Consider the following 14,503-nt stretch of genomic DNA (forward strand, 5'->3'; position numbering starts at 1 on the left):
TTTTAATTTAACAGAATTCTTAGCAGTGCGTTCCATTTCTAGATATTACCATCAGAATGGATAAAAAGGAACAGAAAATCTCCTGAAATATTGAAATATTTTCAACAAAATGAAGCATATAACTAAATTTTTATATAATGACAATGCCGATGTGTTCTCCACTTCTACTACATTAGCAAAAGTACATATCATACGGCTTCTGATGCAGGGGAACGAATTGTACAGAAAATGCAGGATCCTAAAAGGTTTTTGCTTTGTTGCTAATGCACATCACTGGGCTCTACCTTCCTCTGTAGAAAAAAAGATCCCAGTATGACAGCAATACCAGTGATGGCTATAGTGAAAATAAGGCGTTTAGTTGAAAAGTCATTCTGTGGCCTTCTTCTAGCACCTTGCTCTCCCTCAGCTTCCCTCACATTCCTTCATACAAGACATAAGAAATGGATTAATTGTAAGCAAGACACATCTTGTGAAGCATGAAAAAGGATAGAAATAAATCATTACATCAACGATATGCAGAGAGGGTGGCGTATCATGATTCTTACATAAGAAATTTAACTCCAACACAAACACTTCTTGAAACATTTATTAAAATAATGAAATCAACTTCAAATGTTGATGTACTCTCATGTAATTGACTTGTAAATGACTTAAATACGTATTTATGCTATCTACTTTGTCCCAATAGTAGAATATTTTATCCACTGTTACTTGGGAATGTGGACCGTGTTAGAACAGTGTGTTTTTGATGGATTTTTGCTACTCCCCTATAAATGACCTAAATATGGTTTTAGTCTCTATAAATAACCGGATTTTGTTAAAAGTTACATAGCTCTTTTGCTACCAAAAACAAAATAAAAAATTCATCATTATGGATGAAAAAGTTAAGTTTTTTTATTAGGGACCAAGACCACACTTAAACTATGTAAATATACATCTTAGCACTCATCTATAACTATATTTAAAAAGGGGATAGGTCGTTTTGGTGTACACATTTTGTATATCTTAGTTTACCCCTACAACTACCACTAATATTTTTCTCCCTAAATCTTATTTACATTTTCTAAATCATTTACATCTTCTAATAGCCACAACACATCACAAACTACCAACTATTTATTATGTAACGACCATTATTGTTTTCTTTTATACTTTTAGAAAATATAGTGTCACATAGTTCCTCTTTTGCACTAGTCTAAACTAATATAGTTACAACAGCAGCAACAGAATATTTATACTAACAAATATTAATGGGGAAATTATGATAATTGCTGCTAATATGCAATGAAAATTGACAAAGTGAATATCTGCAGATTGTAATATATCATTATGTAGCTCAGGCTTACAGCTAAAAGCCCCCTCCTAAGTAAAGGAGCCGAGAGAATAATGCAAATAGTGAAATAATTTAACATAAAATCCTGACTAAATAATCTTATTGTGCAACAAGCAAAAGCAACAAGAGTATTGTACTTTTCAAGAACCAACTCTCCAGAAAAGCTTTAACTGTTTGGCGAAAGCACCAGAATGATTTCATATCCTCGTGCATGATTTTTCTATAGCTAAGAGCATGGGCAATGTATAGCACCACCTTACCTTGTGCTAAAATTTAAGGCATTTTAAAAGAGTAGGGTGAAGATGATAAACTTCTGGACAGCATAGTTCTATCGGTTATATACCCTATGATGGGAATGCCAAAGAAAGCAAAAGAGATAAGGCCTTTTTTTTATGTTTCAGAGAGATCACACATGACCAGTTCAATGCAAGTTCATGAGATCCGACTACTTTGTACCAAGAGCCCAAAAGGGGAAGGCTGTTTGATAACAAGTAGATTGAGAGAGATGCCGGACATAAAAATGACAATAACATGACCACAAAGAACCAAGTACTTCCACAGGCTAAATAAGAACTCAAACACCTAGAACAGGACAAGAAGACGTGTGGTGGGCAAAATGGGACAGATGGCATAGCATGGAAGGAAGTCTGATAGTATGCATGACAGTGCCTCTGAGGGATGGTTCATGACAGGATATGCACTGGAACTTGATTGTTTTTAGCCCAAAATCTCATGAGCTAGTTTGCCATGTCATGAACCAACATTCACAGACATTTATGTTATTCGGTGAAAGCACAAGAACGATTTTATATTTAATAATAGTATATTTGGATACAGAGCTTTAAGGGAATAATTCACTTTTATAGAGAATTTAAAATATTTTTTTTGGATAAAATATTTTAAAATAATTGAAATTTGGGAATTTATGAGAATAATATGAATACTTAAAATAGAGAATTTCAAATATCACATTAAAATTAATAGTTCTTTATACTCTCTTTTTTATCAAATTTTTGTCTCTTCTCTTTATATTCCTTTTTCGTCTAAGCCTCGATCAAGATAACTTCAAGCAGATTTAGGTCAAGATGTTGTCGGCTCGGTCGAGGTTGTCTTCACCTCTGAGGTTGTGGCATCGTCCCATGACCTTGGTAAGGGTGTGTCGCCATTATTGAGGTCCAAGCGTTGTCAACTTGACATCGTTTTTAGACTGATGTTGGCAAAGTTTCTTTCATGTTAAAGTCAAACCCTTATTATTCGATTGACATCACTAAGTTTTTTTTTTTTGTGTTGATATAGGTCAATGGTATTTTCTTCATCAACATCAACATCGATTTTTTGCTTGAGGTCAAACATGAGGATTTTGGTTGGCATCAAGTAAGATTATTTTAGTGTTAGTCAGGGCTGTTTTTCAACCAACAATGATCAAAAAGTAGGACAAGGTTATTTCTCAACCAACATTAATTAGGGTTACCTAGACCAACATTGGCTAAGCTATTTTTCAGTTAATGTTAGTCAGGTTTTTGTTTGATGCTGATGAAACTATGTTTCGGCTGATGTAAGTCAAAGTGTTTTAGTGGACATGATAAGGATTATTTTTCGATTGTCATTGTTAGGATTATTTTCATGTAGGGCAGGGCTACTTCTCAATAGACATCATCAATCAAGGTTTTCTCAACCAAAGTCGATAGTTACTTTTTGGTGGATGTCAATCAATATGTAGTGGTTATTCTTTATCGATGTCTACAAGGACTTGTAATTGGAATACCCTATCCAAACACAAGGTCAGGGGGTTCAATTTCTATCTATATGAAATGTTTTGGACCAACTTAACTTAGCTTAAACTCTTGGGTGGGAGGTTCCATATTGATTTTACATCTCATCCATTCATGCAAGATTCCATTGGGCTTTTATACATGAATAATGCCCACTCTACCTATATCTAACGTTCAACTTAATCATGAATGGGGTAGCAAGGAAAAAATTCATGACCACTTGATCATAGAGATACTGGTTGGTACCATTTCAAGGACCAATACTCCTTACAACTTAACATGTTGAATGAAGACTCAAGACTGGGTTTTGTGTCTGCTGCATAGAAGTAATCAAACCTACAGTGTAAGTTGAAGCTTGAAATGGAACAGTTGCACAAGCATTAACTCTACTAATAACAGGGTCCTGCCAAACAGCGCAATCGCGCACTTAATACTTGCCCATGTGGCACAAAATTTGACACAAGTAGAAGACAATTGGGATACACAACCATTCCTTAATACTTGGAATGGATGATAAGAAGTAAAGACTGGAAATAAAAAAGTGCAGAAATGAATGCATAGTGAAAAATAAATATGCATACTATAATGAGATTGCTGAATTTTGGTCTATGAAAAATAAGCTACAATCCTACAACTGTGAACAAAATTAGAGATTAATTAGAGATTGTGTTCACAAAAATAATGTAATTTCCAACCTTGAAGAGCCCACAGAACTATCCTGGATGATGCCAGTGCACCGAGCTTCATGGCTGAATCTTTCACGAAGTCTAACATATTTGTTACAAAGGTGACAAAGTTCTGTTCGATTCCCACATACTTCCTGAAAGGTACAAATATCAAACTGATAGAGCAAAAGTATTTGACATCTTCTCAACTTGAAAGTTCTTTATAAACCCTACCTGATGCTCAGCCAGATCAATTGCTGGCAATGGAAACTCACAGAACTCACAAGTGACAATCCTTTGAGGGCAATTTTCACCTTTATGGATATCTAAAATATCACGCTCCATTGCCTCACTGCATAATGAACAAGAAACCTGCACCAATCCATCTCTTAGTTTAGAACTAAAATAAAAGTGGATTTTAAATCTGACTTTAAGACTATTACAGTTTGCCAAGGAGCCTGGGTTCCAGGGAGGTGGTACACATATAGCCAGTTATGATGGACAAATATGATACATGTATTAGATAAAATACATATTTGACATTTTCAATAGAACTGTTTTTAAAATATAAAGAAGATACAGAGGATAACATACAACCTCCATTTGTGGTTCATAGACAGACAACCCTTCCATGTTTCTATCTTATCCGTGCTTCTATGTCTCATATTATACAGTTTAGATTTTCATAGCTTTTTCTTAAAGGCTTGGATACTTCATTCATATGTATCAATGAAGTATCTAAAGGCGTTAGTATCAGTTGCGTTTAGAAAATGCAAGTGTTGGTACCCGACTATTTCATTGTTTATCAAGGATGATGTTAGCCCTAACACATCCAGTGAGCTAGTATTCCAGATTTCATTATTCTTCAATTTTCTTCCTTTAATGATATAATGGGTTTTTTCATTAAAGTCTCTCATCATACCAAATAAGATTTGCAAAAAATATAGATTTAAGCATCCACAACCATGTATCATACAATAACCATGATACAATCAATTGATAAAATACTTTTGCATGCTACCGCAAATTTTTATCTTCTTTACATGACACCTCATTAACCACAAAAAGGAGAGGATGAAGTTATAATCTCTGAAATAAGCGGAAAATAAAAAACCATGAACAAAACTACTTTAAGAATTTTATATCCCCATTGATGAAACCTTCTCTTTACCAACTGCATCCAAATAAATTATCAAATATCCAGCAGTTCATCCTTCCAGGAAAATCATACATAAATCCAAACAATCCATGTGTTTATGAATTAATTTTTAACTGACCAGTGTGGTTAAGTCCAATTCAATTTTAGGATGGTTGATGAAGTATCAAAAATATCCATTAGATATCCTGCAGTTAAATCTTCTTAGCATGCCTTCAATGATTCCATGTTTTCCAACCAATAAAGAGCATTCTTTCATCTGATTATTCTGGTAAGAGGACTTCTAGATGTTTTCTTGTGAATGTTTCTTACTCAAGAAACTATGACGGCTCTTCTTTGTTCTTAATGTCCTCCTAATAGAATTTAGGAAGTTACAGAATTGGTTAGAGACTGATTATAGAATTAGTAAGTTGTTATAGTTGGAATAGCCTTGTAGAAGGAAAGGCATTCAGATCAGTTAGCATTTGGGAACTAAGCATTTGCTCTGTTATAGTCTTGAAGAAAGGGGAAACCCATGAAAACAATCACCTCATTTGATTCATTCTTTTATAGATAGTAATTCAATAAACATTAATATTTTTTTCTGTTTTTTGTTAGCTTTTACTGAGAACCCGTTTTGGGGTTTGGGTTCTAATTGTTTCTTCCTGAAGCTTGCAAGAACTTTAGGTGTCAATGCATATGTTGCGGTGTTTCAAAACCCAAGAACCCTCACTTCATTTTAATTATATTCTCCCACAAGATTATAACACACTGCCTGTGTTTTCATCTATGCAAGATGTAGAAACAAAATACACTAAATGAGATTGACAATTTTTGAAATAAAAGCATTTCCAATTTTCTACTCTTGTCAATTTCCAATTACACAAAATGATTCCAAGTCCATGAATTTCGTATACATTCCACACAATTGAACCTAGGAAAACAAGCAAATAACATGGAACTTCACATACCGGTGCATGGGTGTTTAAATAATGATCCTCCTCGTTTTTTCTAGGAACCATATCACCACAAATTTTGCATTTTTCAAGTTTCCGAGAGCAATGAGCATAATGCAAGTCAATATTTGCAACAGGGACAGCCCGATCACTGAAACCATATCATTAATATAATATAAAGAAATAAACATCATGCATAAAAATAAATCAACGCTTCCATTTACCAAACAAATAATCCCAATTTCCCACGATTTTATTTATTATTACAATTTGATATAAAGCATTTAAACAAAATAAGCTATTGTTTTCTCAAAACGAAGAACCCGAACCTACAACTAACTTTTACATTATCCAAAATCATTATACAAAATTCGAGGCGTATTACCAGTGAGTGCATACACTGGTGTCTTGATCCGGAACAGCTTCCATCGCCGAAGACTGAAACAATCTGGAGAAAGAAGAAAGAGATGGAGATTCGGATTATACAAGTATTGGGAGAATTAGGTTTGGGACAATTTCGGATTCTGGCTAAACAAGGTTTGGTGGATCCTAGATTCCGATGTCTGGTGAATGGATTTTTGGTTGGGATAACTTTTTGGGAGCCTTGGTCGAATCGATGATTGAAGACTTTAAGTCATAAATAAATGGCGTGGTGGATACAGCATTGCTCTTTGTTTACCGTACGCGCCATTCATGTGAGGAACACCCATGTGATCCATCCACCGATGTTCGTCAAATTGGGCCACTTTCGTTTGGGCTACTATTTTCATACTATTACTTTTTGGACCCCCAACTTTTGAACCTGCACAATTGGACAAAATGACTGAATTGCCCTGTCTGCTTCTCCCTCACTGCACCCCACCATCGTTGCCGCCACAACTGCGACCATTGTTGCACCATCACCGTTGCAGAAGAAGAAGAGTAAAAAAAATCTCGTTCTAGAAAACTCTTTCTAGAACACATTTAATGGGTTCTGAAAAATTCATTCTAAAAAATCATTAAGAAGATAATATATATATTCCACGAAATTTGTTATACATTTAATGTGTTTTGGAAAACTCATTTTAGAAAATGCATTATAAAAGGTTTTGAAAAACTCATTTTATTTTGAAAAATTTGTTTTATAAACTTTTTTCCATAACGTATTCTAGAATGTATTCATAAATTTATTTTAAAAAATGTGTTTTGACAAATTTGTAGAAAAGATAATCAGGAAATCAGTTTAAAAAAATGTAAAATAGTAATTTGAAAAATTATTGGAGTGCAATGTAGAAAAATGGGGTCCAGTAAGTAAAAAAGTACTACAAGAAAAGTGAGAGACATTATTAGTGTCCTCAAATCTTATACAATTGAGACACAAAATTAAATATTAATTATAGTGTGGACAAAGACACTAAAATCATTAAAAAAAAATTGTGTCCGTCCCCACTAATTCATTAGCAACTTTTGGATTAGTGTCAACTTCTAATAGAACACTAAACTCACTCTAAGTATTATTTAGTGTCCTCCTTTTACTTTTTGTGTGAGTTTTTTGGGGGCTAATATTATTATTTCTTGTAGTGAAATATTTTTTAACTCTAACTAGTAGTTGACTTTTTCTTCCTATACTTCTAAAATTTCTAAATGTACAATTTATTTTTAAAAAAATTGGAGTTTTTGTGAGTTTCATTTCATTTTGAACTTCCTCCCATCATTCTCAATTATGCATTGTTTGGATGTGAAATGGATTTGAGAGAGTGTCTTTTAAGCAAAAATATAAGAAAAGTGAGAAGAAATTTTATGAAAGTTTGTGAGTGACGTGATGGATGTAATTGAAATTTTAATTTTTTTTATTTGATAAAAAAGAAATTAAAAAAAAATAATGTAAAAAATATTTTTTTAAATGTAAACAAAATTAAAAAAAAATATTTTTAAAAATAAATAAATTATTATAAATTTTAATATACAAAAAATTATATTTTAAAATGATAATAAAATAATTTAAATTTTAATATCAAATAAAGGAATTTAATTCAATATATTATTAAAATAAAATATTAATATTTATTTATTATTTTAATATTTGTTTTAAGTATTTATTTACAAAATATAATTATTAATAAAAGTAAATTATATTATAAAGATTAATCTATTAAAAACATTAATCTATTATATATTTTATATTAGTCTTAATTAGTCTTTTAGAAACTATTTTAAAATCTAAAATATTAGTAGCTAAAAACTTGGTAACTAATTTAAATACAAATTTAAAAACCATTTTATAAATTTTTAATCAATAATAGAAACCATTTTAGAAAATAATAATTTTTAATTCTTTAAAATAGTATCTAATTTAGTCAATATATGATTAATTATTTTTTATTTTTAAATTTGGTTGTTATTTAATAATTTTCTTGTTGTGATAATATGAATTAAGTAAATTTTAACTTTAAACCATTTTTTTTTATCTTAAAACTGTTAATCGCTAATTGAAAAATACATATAATATACACTAGAATAAAAGAAAAAAAATGAGAAGTAAAAGGCTAATCAATTGTATAAAATAAAATAAAAGAACCCTTATAATGGTAATCAACAAGAAGAAATGTTACACATATATCTTTTCACATACTATATATTATATATTATTCTTTATATTGTTTATATTTTTTTAAATGATAAAATATTGTATGTAATGGGATTATTTATTGATTTTTTTTCATTTTGTTTCACAATTCTAATAAGTAAAAATACATAAAAAAATATTTGAAAGAATGTGTTCTAAAACTTTCTTTTATTCTTTAAAATTGAATTCATATAAGAAGAATGCACTTCCATCTACTCAAGTGAGATAAACTTTTGAAGAATGCATTCTTATATATTCATATTAAAGTTTTGGAGTTTCCCATGATACCAACTTTAGAATATGAGACATCATCCTTAAACTTTTCTTAAAATAGTGGCTTAGGAGACCCATCCCACACTCTTCTCAATCTCTGTGCTTTGTATCATTTATTTGATGATTGACACTTGTCTCTATCTTTAACTTTTACAACTTTTAGGGCATAGAATACACTCTTACACTGCTTAATTATTTCCTTGGCGTGCTTCCATGCCCTTGATTTTCGCCTAATTATTCTCCAAGGATATCCATTGCTTCATTTTTTTTTCTTTTCCTACTACTTCAACTCGTTTATTGGTTGGGACATCCAAAATGCTTCACATGGTTTTGCCACCAAGAAGGAACACCAAAAAGTTTCAACATTCTGAAAAAAAAAAATTATCTTCATCCTTTTTAAGTGTTAAAATATTAACCCAAAATCGATGTTTTCTTTATTTAAATCATGTTTGTTTCAATGGATCGATATTTTTAATTAGTATATCTTTTTCAACCGATACATTTTGTTTTAATACTTGTTTTTTAAAAATGATCCAAACAAAATCAAACTACTTATAATAATAGATTTGTTGTCATACTTTTTATTCTTTTTTAGTAACTACATGACATTTAATTAAGCGTTTTATTTTTAGAATTTTATATTTTTTAAAATTATAATATGCCAAGAGATATTGAAAAGTTAAATTTTGCAATAATTTGACTAAATCTAATTTCAGTTCTTTTTTATCTTATACACCTTTTAGAAATAAATATGAAAAAGAGAGAGTTGATTTATTTTTCTTATAAAGTATATGTAAAACACTAGGAGCATTGAAATAATCCCATCTAAGTTGCATTGGATTGGATTAATCACAATTATTTAGAAAATCATTAGAAGTGAACCAAACGTAAACTCTATTAATCTTATGATTCTTTTCACCTCAGGGTATGCTTCTTTTAACCTCTATGATTAAAATAGGAAACAAATGAAAGAGGGTGAAATTAAGCATAAGTTTTGGTGCAACTGAAATTTGTATGAGCAATTTTAAAAAATTGGCATGAATTCCACAAGTTAAAATTTATTTTCCATGCCATGGATGGGTAAAACGACCTAAATTGAACTAGATTGAGAACTTTGCTTTCTTTGTGTCTAATAATTTTTCAAATGAGGTTTTCTTTTCACCAATCCGTAGGCTGAGTTTGGAGTCCATAGAAATGACAAACAAAGTGAGAAACACGAGCAAGGGAAACTTAAAGTGCATTGTGTTTTTTTTTAATCTTATAAGTCAAAATTTGATTCAGTTTGGTTATTGGATATATAGTTCACGTTTTGGTATTTTTCATTGAAAAATAGTTCAATCTAGTTTCGTTAATAAGAGTTAACTTATTTTAGGATAATTGAGTTAGGTTCAATATTAACTCCATTAAATTAATATTCTTTTCAAAAAAATCCTATTTTAAATCATGAAGAAAAGAAAAAAAAATCATTTTTAGGTTTAATATCCTATTTTATTTCCACTGTTTTTAATATAATTTTAATACTATCCTATTACTTTTAAAGTAGTTATTAGTAAAAAATTAATAATTCTTATTGTGTCACTATCTTCTCAACATTTTTCATCAATTTAATAGAAATAAATAAATTATTATATTTTTAAAAATAAATCAAAATCAGCATTATTGTTCTAATCTCAAATTCATTAAAATAGTATTTAAATATCAATTACCGAGGTATTGTGTGTTTTAAAACTTAAAATTCCACTAAGATTTTTTTATCTTAAAAGTCATCTTGATAAATTAAGAAAGAAATGCATATAAGTCATCTTGATGAATGAAGGAAAAAATGCATATAGACTGTTTTTTACCTTAAATCCTTAATAAGGTGAAACTTTTGGATATATCAAAACAAACTCCCAGATCCCAGATCGAGAATTAAGAAAACTTCATTTTGTTTTCACATTAACATTAATATTTTAACTTTAAATATATTGAAATAATATTACATCTGGAAAAACAAAACAATAGATGCAATACCTCCCTTCTCTAAGACTAGCCATATTTTGTTTAATTCAAATATTGCAGATTCAGCTTCACCTTTTGTTTTAAAAATAACAAATGCTTGCGTTAAGTGCTTCTTCCATTTGAAACAAACAAGCACAACACAACAAGCGTTTGATAGTTCAAAGTTTGTTAAAAGCCAGTATTGTAAAATTAAACCAGTAATTCCATTTTTATTATATATTTTTTTCTTTATCTCTAAACTAATCAAATAATTATTTTTTAATTTTTCCGAAATTAAATAAATCATATATTTAACTTTTTTTTCCTTTATCTATTTCTCACTTCTTCTATTTGATTCTCATCTGGCAAACAGAAAGGTTTAAAATAAGGGTCCAAAAGTGTCGAACACCATTGTCAGCGAGACTCACAAACACAAGCAGAGAAATAGCAGGGTTCTTGGCAGTGTGGTAGTGGATTCCTTATTTGGTAACCTTAAAAATTTCAAAAAAGAGATGTTCCGTAACCTTAGCTTCCCACTTTCCACACAAAAATCTACACGTGCCCATTTTCCTTCATCGTACCTACGATACATGAGCAACACTCGGCGAGTTTTTCCAACTTCATCACATTTTTTCCTCTTTTACCCTTCAAATATATAATTGGTGGGACCAGATATCTTGTGTCTGGTAAACCATAGTGGAATGGTGCCATTCCGATTAAAATAAAGTAAATTAAATAATTTTTCCACTATACCAACTAACCAATTATGGTTCTTCATGCTCCATGATGAAGTGCATAAAGTGCACTTTCTTCACGTGATTCTACCTAAATTATGGATCCACTTGCATTTCTTTCACTACATTATACTAAAAAAATAATTTATTATGGGTCTGGGAGCCTCATCAATCTCCTCCCACAACAAATGCATCAACTAAACAATACTCTCATCCAGAAAAATAACATTTTTTAATTTTTAAAAAATATAATTTTTCCTATCCTTACTCGTGGAATGCACGGGACTACCATGTTACTAATAAACACATGCGCATATATATATAGTTAGAGTATTAAAACAATTTAAAAATTACAAAATGTGAAAAATAAATTTTATCTGTTTTAAAAATGTGTAAAAATGTATGTTTTATTTTATCTTTTTTAATTAGCATGGTCCGGTTCTACTATGGCTGGAAGTTAAAATTGATCCAAACCATAACCTAAAATACATTACATTTCTTATTTATTTAGTTGCTTAATCTTCATTAATTTAATAAGATGCACAAGAGAGAAAAAACATAATGTAAAATGCATTGCATTTATTTATTTATTTAGTTGTTTAATTTGTACCTATAGGTCTATGCTCATACATTTTAAAACATTCAACCACTTTCTTCAAGTATCTCTATTAATATAGACGCGACTCTTTAACCATTTAATCCATTCATATGTTCATTTGAAATATTTTTGTTATTAATCTAGTCTTGAAGCTCTATTTCTCGAGAGTTGGTATTCCCTCCTTTTTCTTGAACGCCCACATGCATCCTATCACCTTCTGATTCCTAGATAGATCAACAAGTTTTTGATATGTGTTATTTTTTATAAATTCAATCTCCTTCTCCATGACAACCTATGGATCTTGACCTTATATGTCTTTTATGGTCTTTCTATTTTCAAGGATAAGTGCAATAGAGGTTTTCCACTAGAAGAATCACTTTAAGATAACAACTTAAGGAAAGAGTTCCATACTCTTAAGACAATATTCTCACAAAAGCTTGTTTGTATCCAATATTAAGTGTAAATTATACAAGGAAGGAACTCCTATTTATAGAGTTGAGTTTGTATACTTTATACAAATGGAAATAAAAAGAGTAATAAAAACACTCAAGTGCCTTTATAAGTTCTTCAACATTTAGCCTTGATGAAGACATGTGACAGAAATTACAACCATCACATATGCTTCAAAATGACACGTTAAGTAGTTACAACTTTCACACGTGTTTGAGTGAAATGTGGAGGTAGTTAGGCGCCTCCATGTGCTTAATTGTTTTAATAATGAGTTAGCTAATTTGATGCATGTGTCTTTATACTTTCTTTCTATTTTGGACATCTAGTCTTGTCTTTTCTAGAAGATTCTAGAATATTTCAGAATCTTCTAAAATATTCTATAATCTTTTAAATTTTTCCAAACGTCTTTGTTGTCTTTGTTTCCAAATATATTCTTTAAGATCTTATAAAGCATATTCTCTTTATTCTTCTTCATTATAAATACATAATGTAAAACACAAGGAAATCACTAGAAGAAATAGTTGAATTGTAATTTAATTTAAATTTTAAAAAAAATTCTCAAACATTGTCTAAATGACAGTATTTAGATGATGATTTAGATTATCAAACATTTAGATTGTAATTTTTTTGTTAATGTAGCAAATCATACGCAATAAGCTAAAAACTCTGACTAAACTGTTTGTGATAATTGTGTCAGATAGATTACATTGATGCACCTTTTGCCTAAATTGATTTGTTGAAATTTTTTTACTTAAGGAGATATATTTTCATAAACATTTTTCAACAAGTTTCATCTGATGAAGAAAAGGTGTATCCTCAACATCTCACAAAAATTACGTTTAAACATACATATTTGAAAGTTTATTTTATCCTTATCTCTTTTAGTCTAAAATGTCACACTAGACGCGGATTTTACAACTCAAATGAATCACTTAATTAGCATATTTTCTTTTCTCTTTAACAAGTTATCAAATTATAGTTCTTGTGTTGGACCATATAATACATATGCAAACTATAAACTTAGTTTTAAACCAAAAACTTTGATAAATTTTTTTTTAATATAAATTCTCATCCTAACTCTCCACAACGATAACATGCAATATAGTGAAGATAAGAAAGAGAGAAAATATTCACACAAAATTTATACTAGGTCATTTGTCACAACATAATACATACATTTCTTGACCAACAAGCAAATTTCAAATAGGCAAACTAATGTTGCAAAGTAAATTATAGTATTCTTTGGGATCGTAGTCACTCCCGGCTAATCCTTTGAGTATTATTTTCTAAGACACTCTTGACTTAACTAAGTATTCTTTCCCAAGTCACTATTGGTTTAACGGAGTATTCTTTCCTAAGTCATTCCTGGCTTACATGAGTAGTATTTCTCAAGCTACTCCTGACTTAATTGAGTATTATTTGGGCACCTTACCAGTCCTAGTTACTCCCTCGAGTATTTTTTTTTTCAAACAACCACTCCTGGTTAAAGTCTAAATGTATGGTGTTTTAATGATCAACAAATCATTGAATTTGATCACTAGGGAGGATTGTGTTTGACGAAAAATACAAAGATTTGGTTTTTTTTCTCTATCTTAGGTGTTTGACGAAACACTTTTAGTGTTCTTCTCATAATCTCTTTTTATTCATAATGATAGCAACGCTCCTGTTTTTTGGGTTGAAGGATCATTCTTTTTAAGCTTTGAGGTTTTTTTTTTTTATCTTAGCAACAATTTGGCATAATATCTCCTATGCTCTCTCTTTCTTCTTTTTTATGGTAAGCTTTTTATAGACATTCGAAGAAGATAGTTGTTGAGAGGCCATTTATGTCTGTTGAGCAATTTCAGTTCTTATTGCGTCTGTCGAGCTTAAATGTACTTTATGTTTTAGTGCATTTTGTATTTATACAACATTCTTCATAATTGACAATGTTTATTTCCCTAGACAACATAACCTTTTGCATCAATGCATAATTAAAGTGAATATTGTACAAAGCAAACAATTG

At 30.2% G+C, this 14,503-nt stretch overlaps 1 protein-coding gene across 1 annotated transcript; it reads right to left on the bottom strand.

Moving 5' to 3' along the window:
- Window positions 1-6,713, bottom strand: LOC137825662 (uncharacterized). Its single transcript, XM_068631389.2, has 5 exons — window positions 6,247-6,713; window positions 5,877-6,012; window positions 4,005-4,142; window positions 3,801-3,925; window positions 1-420 (listed from the first exon to the last, which is right to left on the bottom strand). The coding sequence occupies exons 1-5, from the start codon at window positions 6,288-6,290 to the stop codon at window positions 261-263; spliced, it is 603 nt and encodes a 200-aa protein (XP_068487490.1). The 5' UTR covers window positions 6,291-6,713; the 3' UTR covers window positions 1-260.
- Window positions 6,714-14,503: the final 7,790 nt, after the last annotated feature.

Source organism: Phaseolus vulgaris, chromosome 8 (genome assembly GCF_051622355.1).
Source record: "Phaseolus vulgaris cultivar YP4 chromosome 8, ASM5162235v1, whole genome shotgun sequence".
Classification (NCBI taxonomy): Eukaryota; Viridiplantae; Streptophyta; class Magnoliopsida; order Fabales; family Fabaceae; genus Phaseolus; species Phaseolus vulgaris.

Excerpts from the sequence above, each read along its gene's own strand:
- LOC137825662 (XM_068631389.2), bottom strand. The coding sequence starts at position 6,290 with ATGGAAGCTGTTCCGGATCAAGACACCAGTGTATGCACTCACTG. Across the intron at positions 6,013-6,246 it reads ACCAGTGTATGCACTCACTG|TGATCGGGCTGTCCCTGTTG; the intron begins GTAATACGCCTC and ends ATATGGTTTCAG. Across the intron at positions 3,926-4,004 it reads TTGATCTGGCTGAGCATCAG|GAAGTATGTGGGAATCGAAC; the intron begins GTAGGGTTTATA and ends TGTACCTTTCAG.